General features: G+C 43.0%; 2 protein-coding genes across 2 annotated transcripts; both read right to left on the bottom strand.

Annotated features, from left to right (window-relative positions):
• Positions 1 to 1,286: 1,286 nt before the first annotated feature.
• LOC127333608 (uncharacterized) lies at positions 1,287 to 4,447 on the bottom strand. Its single transcript, XM_051359997.2, has 2 exons — positions 2,971 to 4,447; positions 1,287 to 1,602 (listed from the first exon to the last, which is right to left on the bottom strand). The coding sequence occupies exons 1-2, from the start codon at positions 4,335 to 4,337 to the stop codon at positions 1,509 to 1,511; spliced, it is 1,461 nt and encodes a 486-aa protein (XP_051215957.1). The 5' UTR covers positions 4,338 to 4,447; the 3' UTR covers positions 1,287 to 1,508.
• A 3,443-nt stretch (positions 4,448 to 7,890) lies between these two features.
• LOC127333609 (uncharacterized) lies at positions 7,891 to 13,990 on the bottom strand. The gene is made up of 9 exons (XM_051359998.2): positions 13,767 to 13,990; positions 12,660 to 12,740; positions 10,634 to 10,723; positions 10,352 to 10,518; positions 9,714 to 9,783; positions 8,985 to 9,064; positions 8,786 to 8,848; positions 8,219 to 8,295; positions 7,891 to 8,131 (listed from the first exon to the last, which is right to left on the bottom strand). The coding sequence occupies exons 1-9, from the start codon at positions 13,845 to 13,847 to the stop codon at positions 8,031 to 8,033; spliced, it is 810 nt and encodes a 269-aa protein (XP_051215958.1). The 5' UTR covers positions 13,848 to 13,990; the 3' UTR covers positions 7,891 to 8,030.
• Between the last annotated feature and the right edge of the window lie 481 nt (positions 13,991 to 14,471).

Raw genomic sequence — 14,471 nt, 5'->3', positions numbered from 1 at the left:
CCTTCGCGTTCTGGAACCAAACACACCCTTACAGAAGTCAGACCCCTAATTCTTCTTTACGAGCCGAGTACATGTTTTTCATAAGGATCACTCTAATGCGCCAAAAAGTATTTGTAGACCTCTTTCCGATGAAAAATATTTTTTTGTGTAATTCCAATGAGATGCATCGCCCGATCTTCTTCCCCACCTCTAACGAGCGCCGCCCCTTTCCATGCCTTCCTCGCAACCACCGCCGGCCGGACCGCCCTACCCCAAGCTCCCCATCCACGGTCCGGCGCTTCCCTGGCCATCCCTCTAACTCCGGCGAGTGGCCGCATCCTCTCTGGCGTTGGCATGCCCTACCACCCCCCACCCTATGTTTCTTTGCTCCACCGTCTCCGTTGCGGCCAGCCGCGCCATCAGTGGCTCCGGGTAACATGTTCATCGCCGGGAAGAAGAGACGGGAGATAAGGATAAGGAGGCCACCACACGAATCACGACATGTTGATCTAACGGTGGAAGATATGACTGAGCCCTAAGCTAATTCTCAACCGTTTTCATAATGCAGCGTGTTCAGATAGACACGATGGATTTTTAGGCTCTCGGCACAACTGAATCTTAAAATCACAAAGGTAACAGTATGAAATCTGAATCGAAGTCATGTATATGGAGCAGGACCGCCGCTTCAACTGATATCTGGCAAATTAGCTTTTACTCGTACCAAAAGGGCATCTTGTCTTCCAGTAGGGTTGGAAACATTCAGGCAGGGGTAGCCACCTAAAGACAAGATGTGAATATAAGAAGGCATGCGATTTAGGTTAGGAAACGATCATATCAAACGGCAACCACATTAAATTAGTGCTTAGGGTACAGCACACTTCAAGTGGTAAAGCAAACTAACTAATCATATTGTGGCATCAAGATTGTTCACCAGTAATAAAAATACAGATACCAAGCTCTGGACCTGGGCCTATGCGTAAAAATGATACCAAGCTTTCTGGCCATAAGACTGTGTGGCAGTGTCGTTTAACACACCATGCTCATGGACATGGCTTAAACGGTTTGTTGACAAAATTTTGGTGTTGCGGCATTTTTTAAAATAGTACTGTAATAAGAATGGTGAGTACGATCTAATCAAGTTTTCAAACACTAATGAATTACAAGATATTTCCCTTACCAAAACTGACTTCTTACGCTCATAAAACGGAACGACTTTCGAGCCTGGATCAACATTGCAGGGATATGGCCCAAAGAAGCTACATCAATGGTATAGCCATATACAAGAACTAAAACCATGAGGGAGAAAATGCACCTAAAGCTTCAACCATACATTGTAGTCCAAGCTCAATATGTATGTATGTAACCGTAGCTTGTAACCTTTAGGACATACTGGCATAGTAATCACCAGTCCAAATAAACAGCTGGAGACCTTTGAAGTCCTAACTGAACTGAAGTTGCGAACGAACACTAGATACAATGGGTTCCTAACTAGTTGGTATGATCAAATGTGTTTATAATATACTTAGCTACTAGTGCCAGAATGCTAGGACCACCGCTGCACTGAAAAGCATCATGAGAGCAGCATTTCCACCAGGCAAAATATCTTCACGTGAATCAGGTGAGCTGGAGGATGAAGCAGCATAACAAAAATTAGGATCAGTACAGTGAAATGATGATGATATGTTGAACACAGTGGAAAGTCTACAGTTCAGAAAATCAAAGTATTGATGCTAACCTAATCTATTTATATGATAAATTGTATTATACTTCACAAAATAAGGTATTTTTGAAAATACATGTCACCTATCACATAAATTAGCATATTACATGATTCTGATAACACACGTGATGACAAAAGAGGCTGTCATGTTCTCTAAAAGCAAGACGTAAGGGTTCTGCTGTTTGAGTACAGAACGAGGAAAGACAGATGATTGCTTAACGCGAACTGATAAAGCGATGTATTGGTTACACAAACCAGACCTGTAAATAGTGTCAGTTTAGAAGAGTGAAATGCTCATATCTAAAAAAGAGGTTGAGGATAGGGCTGGACAAGCATGTGCTGCATTGCCCATGGATTGAGATGCTCTGTTGTCAGACTGGAGAAGCAAGTGATTGCATTGTGCTAATTTGAGTTGTAGTTTTTTCTGTAGAAAAGTTCAAAAGAAACAGACAGCGTTTCTCGATTAAAAAGTGCAACAATATGGAATCCATGCATAGTTCATTGGTAATGCTGGAGGGCTTGGGCATGAAAATTTCCTGATGTTACAGCCTTTATGTCCATAAATTTACCTTCGTGAATCACTGTACTGATTATGAACACAGACAATATAGCCAGAATCTAGATCCCACTAAATTGATGGTTGTCGGCTTGACCTTTTCATTTCTATGTTAAGTTGAACATATAATGCTAGATCATTAAAAGAAGTAAATGTACCGTTGTGGGAACTCAACAGGTCCCGCGAATTCATGCTTTCTTCGCAAGATATAGAAACCAGACATTCTCCAACTTTATACACAAATTTTACTTGAGACTTGTAGGATTTCTCTAACTAGTGCATAATCAACAGAGCAGTAATCAGGATTTCTGTGGAAACAAGGTGGAACAAAGCAGAAAATCTTGTAACTTGAGCTTCAAAGGAGACTAGTACCAATTAACATTTCATGTTTACTGAAAAGCCACTGGAGCATTTGAGCCAGTTAATAAAACACTTAACTGTTGAATATCAGACAATTGTTGACCGAACTTAGTGTTACTTATACAGCAAAGCAACACTTAATTTCGTTACTTAGTCGTCATCTACCAATGCTGATGGATATTAGCCAAGACACTGATCATAAGTTAGCACTCCTGAATCTTGATTATGTATTTAACAACTCTACACTTTGTTTTCCATTATTTCAGCAAGTACATATGACCACTAGACTTCATATTTTTAGCTGTGGTGCTATATGCAATATTCTTTGCAAAAGATATGGCCTAATGAACATTACCTCTTTCTCTTCTGTGTCCGATAAATCCAAGCCATCACAGGGGGCAGGATCCCAAACAGGAAGCAGTTTGCATAAACCCCAGCAAAATCTAGCGCATTGGCAAACGCTGTCGAGAAGAATGATACAATAAATATTGGAATGATCAGCACAGTCCATGTCAGAATCACCCCATTTCTACCACGACCACCACCAGCACCAGCGGAATCCACAATTCCTCGGTCCGGAGAAAATCTCTTAACAATCAACTCCAAAGTGTCTGACAACTGTTTTGGGAAGCTGACTGCATATCCTATCAAGCTCGTTGCCAATGCAGCAAAGGCGAAGCCTCGAACAGCTGCCAACGCCGCTGGATTCACCGAGAGAAGAAGCTTAATAGGGTCATCAAACTTTGCATTCCCGGACGCACCTGCCAATCCAAGAATGGCCGCATTCCATGACAGAACCATGATCAATGGTACAGCACCTCCGATAAGTATTGCCCTGCGTGCATCATATACCGAGTCCCCTACAATCTTGCAGATGAATGGAGTAATCACGTGGAAACCGAGTGTGAGCACAGTGACCGGAATGGCTGGCAAGATGGCACTAGGGCTCCAGCAGGCGTAGCCAAGAGAATTCAGCATGCTGCTCCGGCCGACAGAGACACCTGTGACCACAAGCGCGGTGATGGAGACGAGCATGAGGCCACAGAGGAGACGGTTGACGCCATCTACAGCCTTGAACGGGTAGAACGCAATGAGCACGCCAGCGAAGCACGGGAAGAGCGCATTCGCTGTGACCAGATTCACAGCCGGGAAGAGCTGGGAGACCAGAGAGCCGATGCCAGCGACGCACGCAACGATGAGGGAGAAGCTGAGAGCGGCGTAGACGACGGCGACGACACCGCCAAATGTCGCCCCCAAGGTGCTCGACGCAAGTCCCGTGAAGCTGACTTCGTCGACGCCTCCGCCCTCCATGGCGGCGAAGCTGAGCTCGGCGACAAGGACGATTGAGGAGACGACGTAGGCCCAAGAGATTAATATGGTGACGGTGGAGGGGAGCATGCCGGAGCGGATGGTGGCCGACGGCAGCGCCAGCATGCCCGGCCCGACCGCCGTGCCGATGATGAGACTCACCGCCGCCCAGAAGCTCTTCTTCTCGCTGCCACCGCCGGATACGCTGGCCTCGACGTGGACGGCGTCGCCGCTGCTGCGCCGCCACCGCCATTGCCGCCTTGGCTCCGGCCATGGGCGCGGTGGGGGTTTCTTGGATGCCTGGATCGAGGCTCTGGGCGTTGTGGTCTTGAGAAGCCGTAGTCCACTGGGAGGCTGGGAGTGGGAGGTGATGGGCGGTGAGAAGGTGTGGTGGCGGCGGCCGCTGAGTAACATGGCTGCTGTAATCTGGGAGGTCAATGGTAAGTTTCGCAACCGCGAGGTGAAAGACGGTGATTTGGGGCTCGACTAGGCCATTGCCCAGTGGCGAGGAAGGCGGCTTCAATCATCTTTTTGTATCGGGTTTTCAAATCGAATTGAACCTTTTATTAACCGAATTCATTGTCCATTCGAAGGGATCTGATCTGATCAAAGCGAGTATAAACAAGCGCCAGTTTGGAGTTCTGTATTTTTTTCTCAAGAAATTCACCGATCTAATAATCAACAGTAGTATAAATAACCTAAAATGTAAAGAAAATTACAAATTGATACTCAGACCACCTAGAGTTCTGTATTTTGAGATGGCTGCAATTGGCAGCAACGTTTTTTTTAAGTATTCTAAAAATACTTTGATTTCTCAAAATACCGTGGTACTGGATACTTTGAGGTGTTTGATTGCAGCAAAAATTATAGTACTCCGTACTTCGTTTTTTCAGAAAACTGCACAATGCTGCACTGATTTTTCATTTTTTTTTTTTTTGAGAGGACTGCTGCACTGATTTTGAAGTATATAGAAAAACAAGATCTTGGCTTCTTTTTTCAAAATTGAAGTATTTGTTGCCTAGACAGAAAATACTACATTTTGATAATACTTCGGTTTTAGAAAAAATTAGGTGCCAAACTAAGCCTAAATGCCATCGGTGGTTGCATCTCGGCTTTCAATTACAATCCACATTTTGAGGTGAAGATGTTAACGTATGGATGGAGTAGATGTCATCTGTTCACGAACCAGTTTGGAGTTCTGTATTTTGAGACTAAATACCATCTGCTTACTAACGTAAGCTTGCCAAAACATTTTATATTAGGGCATGTTTGCACTGTCTGTGAGGATGTGATCGTGGTCTAAATTTACGCTGAGAATGTGTCTGCGCACCGATGCGTGGGCGCAACACGCACCCGTCCGCTTCGTTTTCTGCGTGGCGTGGTAGTACTGGGAGGCTCCGTGTTCTATACACAAAATTAATGGCATCCCAGCCTAGCCATGCGTGCCGATCTTAACGGTGTGTGTCCTAGCCTAGCCCCGAGTTGGGTGAGGCTTGAAAGCGATAGGCGGCAAAACGACCTTTGCCTGCCGAAAACGAAAATTAACTTTGAGGACTGGGGTTTGTTTTACGTGTATAAGTTACAAGTATCGGCATGCTAGCTTACATGTTGTCAGATCTAACTGCCTCGGCACCGATTGTGTGGTGGATCAATATCAAATGACTTACAAAAGGCGCCATGTTGTTATTTTCGCATCACCGTTATTGCAAGCCCTTAAGCGTCGCATATCGAATTCGTAAGTACCAGGATTCTAAGAGAGAAAATATTGAAGGTCAAAACTACTAATACTAGGGCAGTCTTTTCAAGTCCTAACCACCCATTGCAAAGTTGTAATTAAATCTTAGGGTTACTGAAGACTGAAGTAATATGTTCTTTTTTTGCGAAATCTCAGAAGTAATATGTTAGATGCCATAATATTGTTGAGAAAATTAGCCTGCTACCCTCCGTCATGTGAGGGGACTTGAGAGCACAGCCATAACTTGTCGGCATGTCATGTAATTTTCATAATTTTTCCGTATAAATCGAGGATCTCCTCCTCACTTTAAGTGGTGGAAGCGAAGTGTTGGATCCTTCTCTGGATTCCTCGCACTCTTAGGCCTTATTTGGTACTAGTCTAGAGTATTGGGGGATTCGTAGGGATAATACTTTAGAGTGTTGTGAGAATTAGTAGGGATAATACCTTAATGTATTAGGTGAAACCTCTGCTGTATTGTGGAGATTAATGGTGATAATACTCTAGAGTGTTGTGAAAATCAACTAAAATTTAGGAGAACATGGAGATAAGCGAAGATTAAACTCGCTCACATTCTAGCACCAAACATGCATTTATAATAAATGAGGATTTGAAATTTGGTGGGAATTACCCCACTAACTCCAGTAAGTCCTTGTTTGGTAATTGGTACTAGAGTTTTGTGGGGATTAATGAAGATAACTTTACCAAATTTTAAGTCCCACTTACTTTTAAAAGCATGTTTACTAGGGTACTGAGTGAGCTCAATCCTCGCTTATCTCCATTTTCCCCCAAATTTTACATTTTTTTCAATCCCAATACTCTACCCCTATCTAGTGGATTGGGATAGGGTTAGGATTTTATAGGGATTGGATGACTATAACAGTTTCCCTCAATACTCTAAAGTATTATCTTCACTAATTCTTGCAAAAACTCTATACCAAAAAAGGTTTAAAACTGTAGTTCCAAACAAGACCCTAGAAGGATGAGAAAATAGGAGAGGCTCATGGCTGCGGTGGTATCGCCTTCGTAGATCAGCGGCCGCTGCTTGGGTCGACCGTCGTTCAACACCAGGCCACGTCATGCCGGTTGCCCCTCGCCAACCGTTGTCCATTCAACCCATGGGTCGCCCATCGGTTGCCTTCGGATACACATTGACTTTTTTTTTTTTTGAACAGGGGAAGGGACCCGAAGGTCCCAGAACTGGCATTAATAAACAAAATTTTTACAATACTGCAGGAAGGACCTGAAAGAAAAGGAAATTACAACCATATCCTTCCGATTTGCACAAAGGACCCTAGAATAATTTCCAAAACGCCATCGAGTCCTCATGCCAATCCCGACCTCGCCGGCGATGCATTTGCCACCATCGCCAGCCGCGTCCTTGCCGTCAAATGGCAAGGTGAAGAGGGCCTCCCGCCGGAGGTTGAAGGAGGGGGCGAGGAGCAGTTCCGGCGAATCTTGTGGAAGCCAGAGTAATAGCCGCGCCACCCAGGAAGCAAACTGGATTGGATTTTTGAGATCACCATGAATCCAGATGAAGAGGTCGTCGCAAAGAGCCGGCTGCAGACGAGGTCGCCGACGCCAGTCCAGAGGAGAGCCCGCAGATCTGCCAAAAGCAGGGTCGTCGGAGATCCTCTCCCAATCTCCACCGCCACGGTGGCTAGAGAGAGGGGGATCGACAACGATCTTGCCCAGATCTGGAGACTCGAAGAAGGCCTTTATTGGAGAGGATGACGCCGTCGTGCCGCCGCTCGCATCTGGCTCCGACCACCGGAGCACCACGAGCAGCTGCATCACCGCCGCCGGCAGCATGGAGAAGCCCAGACTCCACCGCCACCACCTCAACACGGGCATCAAGCCAAGATCCACAAGGGTAAACAGCAAATCTAGAAAAAGAAAGACCTAAACTAACCTATACTACTCCGGCGCGTCACCTTCACTGCCTCCGGCCGGCTATTCCGGCGGAGTGGCTCCGGATCTGCCCGGCGACGAAGGAAGAGGAGGCCAAGTACTGTAGATGGCTGAGAGCTGTCTGGGGGGGAAATGAGAGCCGTACATTGACTTTTAGATAGTCGTATCCTTCAGAGTACCCGTTGCCTTCAGATACATGGTTCCCTTTGGAAGACTTTGCATTTTGGAAAACTCTCACTCCAGCTAAACAAGGAATCGATGCCGCTACCTCACAACGAAAGGAAAGGAGAGACCCGAATTATTACTTTACGATTGCAAGGCTAGTGAATGTCTCGACAGAAGGCACGATGTATTTGTTTTTACGATGAGATAGTGTTTGCGAAGGGCGAATGAACCCGTGTGTATCAAGTCAAATAGGGTCACCAGAAAAGAAAACTCAGTTTGATGATTTGCATCCTTTCCAGCTATTTAAGATTTCTGCTGAAGTCAGAGAGATCAATGACTTTGACTCTTGATATGTCGCTTGCTTCCTCCCTCTCTTTAGGTGTGTTGTATCCCCAATTCACTGCAAAAATGGCATCCGAAAGATTCAGCTGGATAAAGTAGTCTAACAACTAATCATCACATCGGTTGAATAATTACTACAACTTGCCTAGGTAGAGGTTCCATCGTTCCAGTGCCGGCTCTTTGATCACATTCTTCAGAGTTGCGAGGCGATCCTCAATGAAACTGGTAAGATAGAATGGATAGAGAAAAAAAAAACTTTAAGATCTTTGTTCTATTACTTCACTTCAACAGTTCAACGTTATTCTTAAAAGAAAAGGATGACCACTTCAGGAAACTATCATTCTTTGCATGAGTTTTACGATGATAATATTACCCTCTGCATGGTGAAACTTGTAACTCGAAACAATCAATTTGCTATATTTATCCATGCTAAACATTGCAAAAGATCTTTACAGGAAAAAAAAAACATAGTATAAGTCATCTGGTAAATGTAAATAACTCTTTCATTTAATTGGCATGCTTAATGTTTTGATAGCTCATCCAATCAAGTGTAAACAAACAGAATGTATTTCTTTTTAAACAGGAAACAGAAAAGATTTTATATCGTCAACTCCAGATAGTAAACTACGTCCAAGCTAATTGAGGAGGAAGGCAGCGAAGTACTTCAAGAGAGATTGGTATATTATTTAAGCGCGTAATAGTAGGGACTTACTGAAGTGTCAAGCCTTGATGCTGCGGCATTTGCTGCAGTTGCTGGAGAACTTTTACCTTTGGGCTGAAGCAAGAGGTATAGATTCAGAAATAAACTTCTTTACTGGTGCAGAGGAGAAAACAAGTATTACTTCTGTTCCTTAATGTAAGACATTTTGGCAACGTCCTATATTATGGAACGGAGGTAGTAGTGGACCAACCCAGTGCCAAGGCCATATATCCTTTCAGACGGAATCTCTATTCCAGCCAATTCTTTCAGTAGTGCTTCAGCAAATCTGCCCTGAAAAGGCAATCAAAAGTTGATTCCTCTGCTGCATATGCACACCAGGCAACCATGGAATACATATGAAATGAGTAGACATGGGAGACATCATTCCATTATTTCCCTCCTAAATTATTTAATGAAATATTTATGCCTGGATACAGTAGTCAGAATTATCTGTAGTTTGTCAGCCGGTATCTCAACATTGCAGGAAAGCTGACACCGATTAATATACTTCTTAAATAGTCATGAAACCTATCGCTTCGTTAAATAGGTCAATATCCCAGTACATTGGCATACTACGAAGCCTAATATTCTACAGTCTAAGGGATCAACATAGCAACCCATATCAATATGATGTTTGCCATTGCACCTTCCTACAATTGGAGCTGTGAATTGACGTCATCAGTACGAAAGTGAGCCTAGTTCACTTGGTTGAGGTTCTCACTGAATTGTGTTCCTATGTGTTAGTCCACCTAAAATGATGTACGTACTCATGATATATCACCGAACATCCGATATCAAATAAACCAAATCCAATCTAATAAGAACCATAATTTAGAATATTGATTGTTCATGAAAATTACTCATAAAAGAAAATTATAAGCTTGACACAGTAGATAAAAATAAGTAAAAAAGTTAGTGATTAGATATAAAAGTAAGGTACCTGTTTAGTAGTGACTATGTAAATTTCTGAGCTTGAAAATTTCAATGCATCAGCTGTTCCCGGATAAAATCTGCAGTTTTGCATAATTATTGTTCAAAACTTGCAGTGTGAACAAATTGAAAAACAAATTGTTGCCTCCTTATCCTCTCTTGTTCTCACGGGGTTTGTTTTTTCATTTATTTTCCCAACAAACTGAACAGCTTTCTGCACAACTCTCAATAAACTTTTCCTTATCTTTAGCACATGGTCATATGCTAGTTTTTCACTATTTGATACTACCTCTGTCCATAAAAGGATGTCTTAGATTTGTCAAAATTTGGATGTATGTAGACACTATTTAGTGTATAAATGCATCCAAGTTTAGACAAATCTAAGACATCCTTTTATGGACGGAGGGAGTATTATATTCCTTATCTTTACCAAACAGAAAAATTCTGTGCAACTCTTAACAAACTAAACGAACTGTGTCCTTTTATTGGATCAAAACACAGTAAGATCTCCTATAACTGGTTCTCTAAGTCAAGTGCGTGTTCCAAGTTCCAATACTTCAGTCAGAGAGTGTAAGGTTAAATATATCTTAATTTCTCTGCAACTGTATTGGATAAAAACATATACCAACTATTTTTTACACTAGTTACCTGTTAGCGCCAATCCAGCCAGGCAAATCATTTTCAATCCAGTCATCCCTTATGCGGCCAAATAGATCAACTAGAGAGTCCCTATCTTCATTCCATTCAGACATGATGGTTGACTTCAGTTTTAACCAGTTCTCTAATATTTCTTGGACGCTGAGCCCTTCTGAAACCTTGCACGTATAACCTAGATGTAAACATTATCCAGCTAGAAAATTTGCATTGATTCAATCACTAGCGACCTCTTATAAATTCTCTACAAATGGACTTGAGTATTAAAAAACTTACCGATGAATGTCGAGCAGACGGAACCAGGATCTCAACAAGCAACCTAACAAGCAAGAGATTCTCGTATCCTGTTTCCACGACCGGACGAAGCTGCAACAGAGGAAAACATTCTAAAGCAGTATCGGCACGTGGTCAAGAACTTATGAAGATGAATATAATGGTCCTTATGAAACTGTATTGCATGGCAATGAACATATATATTCCATTGCACCAAAAAAAATCGAAAAAACACCACTAGAGATTTTACAATTTTGATTCCTCACACATAATTAACATGTTGTGTGCTTAGGTAATTGATATGAGTTTGTAAGCACTGATATAATTAGGTAGAGCTTGAACAGAGCAGGCTGGAAGGAGCATTCATGCTAGAAGGAAGGTGCGCAGCTAAGGAGAAAGTTGAGAGTCCATCCACGAAACATGAAACAGAGAGACACATTACAAGCACTTCATCTGACATTCCATGCACCTCTAGCATTGGGCAATGAGATGACAATAACAAAAAATAAGAAGTTGCGGAGGAGGAAATCAAAGTAGGTGTTTGACTGAACAATCTAGTTGACATATAATGTAACAAAGAAAAAGATTACTGCAAGGTCATGAAAGGCTGCAACAAAAAGATACCACCCTATCAAACAAAACTAAGCAAAAAACTGCAAGGATCACTGGGGCAAGACGAAGAAAAGGTTAGACATTTTCATCGTATCTATTGCAGGCTAAAGATATGTACATGATTGGACAGTTCGACTTGCTACTTACAATTTTACAAGTAAACTACACACAGAGAATGCTAAACTCCATACAACACAGCGTAGAACCTACCAAGAGGTCAAAACTAAAGATAATGCAATGGTCAAATAAAAAATGAAAAGACCATCCAGTAAGTACTAAAGCTGCAGAACTAAAAAACAGAAAGAGGGAGCCATTGCTGACTCTTCTTTCAGCAGCATATCACGCGATAATGCGCAATTGTATCATGAAACGTAGAAGTGAAAAGTCGACGTTCCATGTTTGTCATCCTGTACTGGTGATGCTCGCAAGGGATACCAAACTAAGAAGAATCTCCAGCTTTCATTGATTCATTTGTGTATTTTTTATACTTATTGGGCAAGTCTCTTCTTCAATTTGTATTTGTACTGGAGCATTATCTCTTGTACTAATTTCTTGGTAGGTTCTACACTCCAATAGGAAAGATTTTTACCTTCTCCCTAGTGCATAAGTTTTAACCTTTGGCATGTCTCTTACTTGTACATCTCAAGGGCTTTCCTATTTAGTCGAAGTCGGACTGCGCATCTATAAGCTTGCAACAGATTCAATGGAAACATTTAGCCTTTTATCTTTTTTACTCATTGGTCATTGCAGTTTTTGCTTAATCTTGTAGGATTGGGAATATTTTTTTCTTGCGGCCTTCGATGATAATCTTTCAAACACCCATCTCTGTTTTTGTATCTCATATATGATAGTAACTAAATTCTTTGACCAATCATTTATTTTCATGCAACAACAACTTCTTGTGCACAAATATGATATATATAAGTATATATTGAATACACATGCTCGTTTCACAAGACAGCAACAAAGTAATAGTCCCCAGGGAATTAGAAACTCAACCAATCAACATCAAGCCATCACACATGCATTGACGTGTAACCATATAACCTGAACTTAAAATGGATCCCTTCAACAAAATGAACGACATATGGAGCTAAATGGAAGTTAAACCATTCGACGAAATCACCCAGCCATCTAGCTAGTGACAAGTACGAAGACAGATAGAGCTCATATGCCCATCAATCGGCCGAGGTGTCGGATTCCTTATTAAGAGGTGATGCCAACCCAAAGGCGAGAACGACAGCCAACCTAGCAGAAATGTCGGGATTGTTTTGCTTAGTGCCCATGGATAGCACCGCCTTAAAACATGGTGTTAGATGCTCCAGCCATATCAAAAAACCATCGCCCACCCGATATACTTATTCAGATGCAAACTTCAAAGATGAAATGTGGGTGTGTCGGAAGCACATTGTCTTACAGTGTGCATTTGCTCCACAATCCACCCCTCCATGGCGGCGTCGACAAGCTCAAACACCCAAGGCCATCGGACCTTTGCAGCCTGACAAACGGAAACAAAACATCAAACACAAAGTTAGATACTGGTGCAAACAAACACTAAAATACATGCATTGACACACATGGGAAAAGGATAAGTCCACCCACTAGCCATTGTGCACGGTACCAATGGCACAAAGGTCGGCCCTAGCAAACTTAGTGACGAAAGGGACGAAACTTAGTAAGAGAGAACCTCTTGTGGTACAAGATTTTGTGGAGATGCCAGCTACCATGGCTTCAGGTTCTGTCGTGCTCTCAATGCATGGCAGAAAATTTCACTAGAGAGTTCATGGTTTGGCACAAGCAACATGTACAATGCTACAAAGTTTCAAGTGCAAATTGCATGCACACATTGAGAACAAAAAAAATGACGAATCCAGTCATAAATAGTAACCAAATGTAGTCTTCAGAGGAGAATCTGAAATTAGTACTTCCCACAACTTGATTTGTTTTCTTTCGTGAACTGAATTTGGAGTTGAAAACGTTGCATGTTGATAGATACATCTTCTACCAATCCATTCGACTGGGTTTGTTATGCTGCCATGGCTTGGGAGCACGGTAGCATCCCAAGCTATGACAGCAGTAGATATGTTCTCTCCTACCCGTGCTACCAACACACCATGGTACAACCAAAAAAAAATATCAAAAAAAGTCTGAAACCAGTGGATCAACTGGACCCGAGGAGAAGCATTGGATTCAACTGGTTTCAAGTATCTTCTCCTCGAGTCCCCATCTCCTGTTCAATTCTCAAATCAATAACCCAGTTCCCCCTATTTCTGCCTCTAGGCGCTGGGCTACGGTGCGCGCAGACTCTCTCTTAATCTCTTTTTGTAAATTGTAAAACTAACAAAATCGTGCTTCCGGAAGCGATCCGTGATGTTGTGTCTCTCTTTCTCCTTACCAAAAACTATAAGAGATCTCTGATCCGCTGGTGCTCGTGAAACTGGGTTTGCACGGAGAATCCAGTTCGTTTGGAGATAGCCAGAGGAACCACATGCGGAAGAAAAACAAGAAGGGGATAGGAGGAGACCTTAACGGCGGAGAGTGAGCTTTCGCCGCAGCTGTCGCAGAGGACGCCATCAAAATCGAGCGCGTAGAGGTGGCCGCCCATCGCACGGCGCGCCGGCCGGTCTTCGACCTGTGGCTCCTCTCCGCTCCTCGGCGCGAGCAAATGGGATGGAGGAGTTGGCCGATGTTTGTTTTGGATCAGGGAAACTGACGGCCGAGCTCTCCGCTCCGCACAATCTCCTCTCCAAGCTAGCCGTCGACCGGGCGACTTGGGGAGGAATCGCCCAACTCCCCCACCGTCGGATCAACATAGAACGCGAGAACCCAACTGTCCGTCCATCTTCCTCAACCGCAGTTTTTTTTTCTAATAATGTCTTTTTTAAGAACTTGTAATATTGCTGTTGTTATCTCGTCAAAAACAAAATGCTGTTTTTACCTAATGGAGTAGAAAAATGGAAAATGGCAAAAAATAATTTTTAAAACGGATTTTTTTACAATCTACACTACTTAAAAAGAAGGAACATGTTCCTTATTCTGCCATCGACCAATACGTCTAACTTTCGTCGTCCTTTGTTCGCGTGTGGCTCCCGCACAAATGGGCCAAGCCCAACAAATCCGTTTCTAAGCACCACTACCTCGCCTCGTTGTAGGGTTTGGCGTCGACTACCACTTGTCTGCCGCCGCTCGCCAGGACCTCGCCCGCCGCCCCTCTACCTGCCCCGCCTCT

Source organism: Lolium perenne, chromosome 2, assembly GCF_019359855.2.
Source record: "Lolium perenne isolate Kyuss_39 chromosome 2, Kyuss_2.0, whole genome shotgun sequence".
Classification (NCBI taxonomy): Eukaryota; Viridiplantae; Streptophyta; class Magnoliopsida; order Poales; family Poaceae; genus Lolium; species Lolium perenne.
This window is presented reverse-complemented; position numbering and strand designations above follow the sequence as displayed.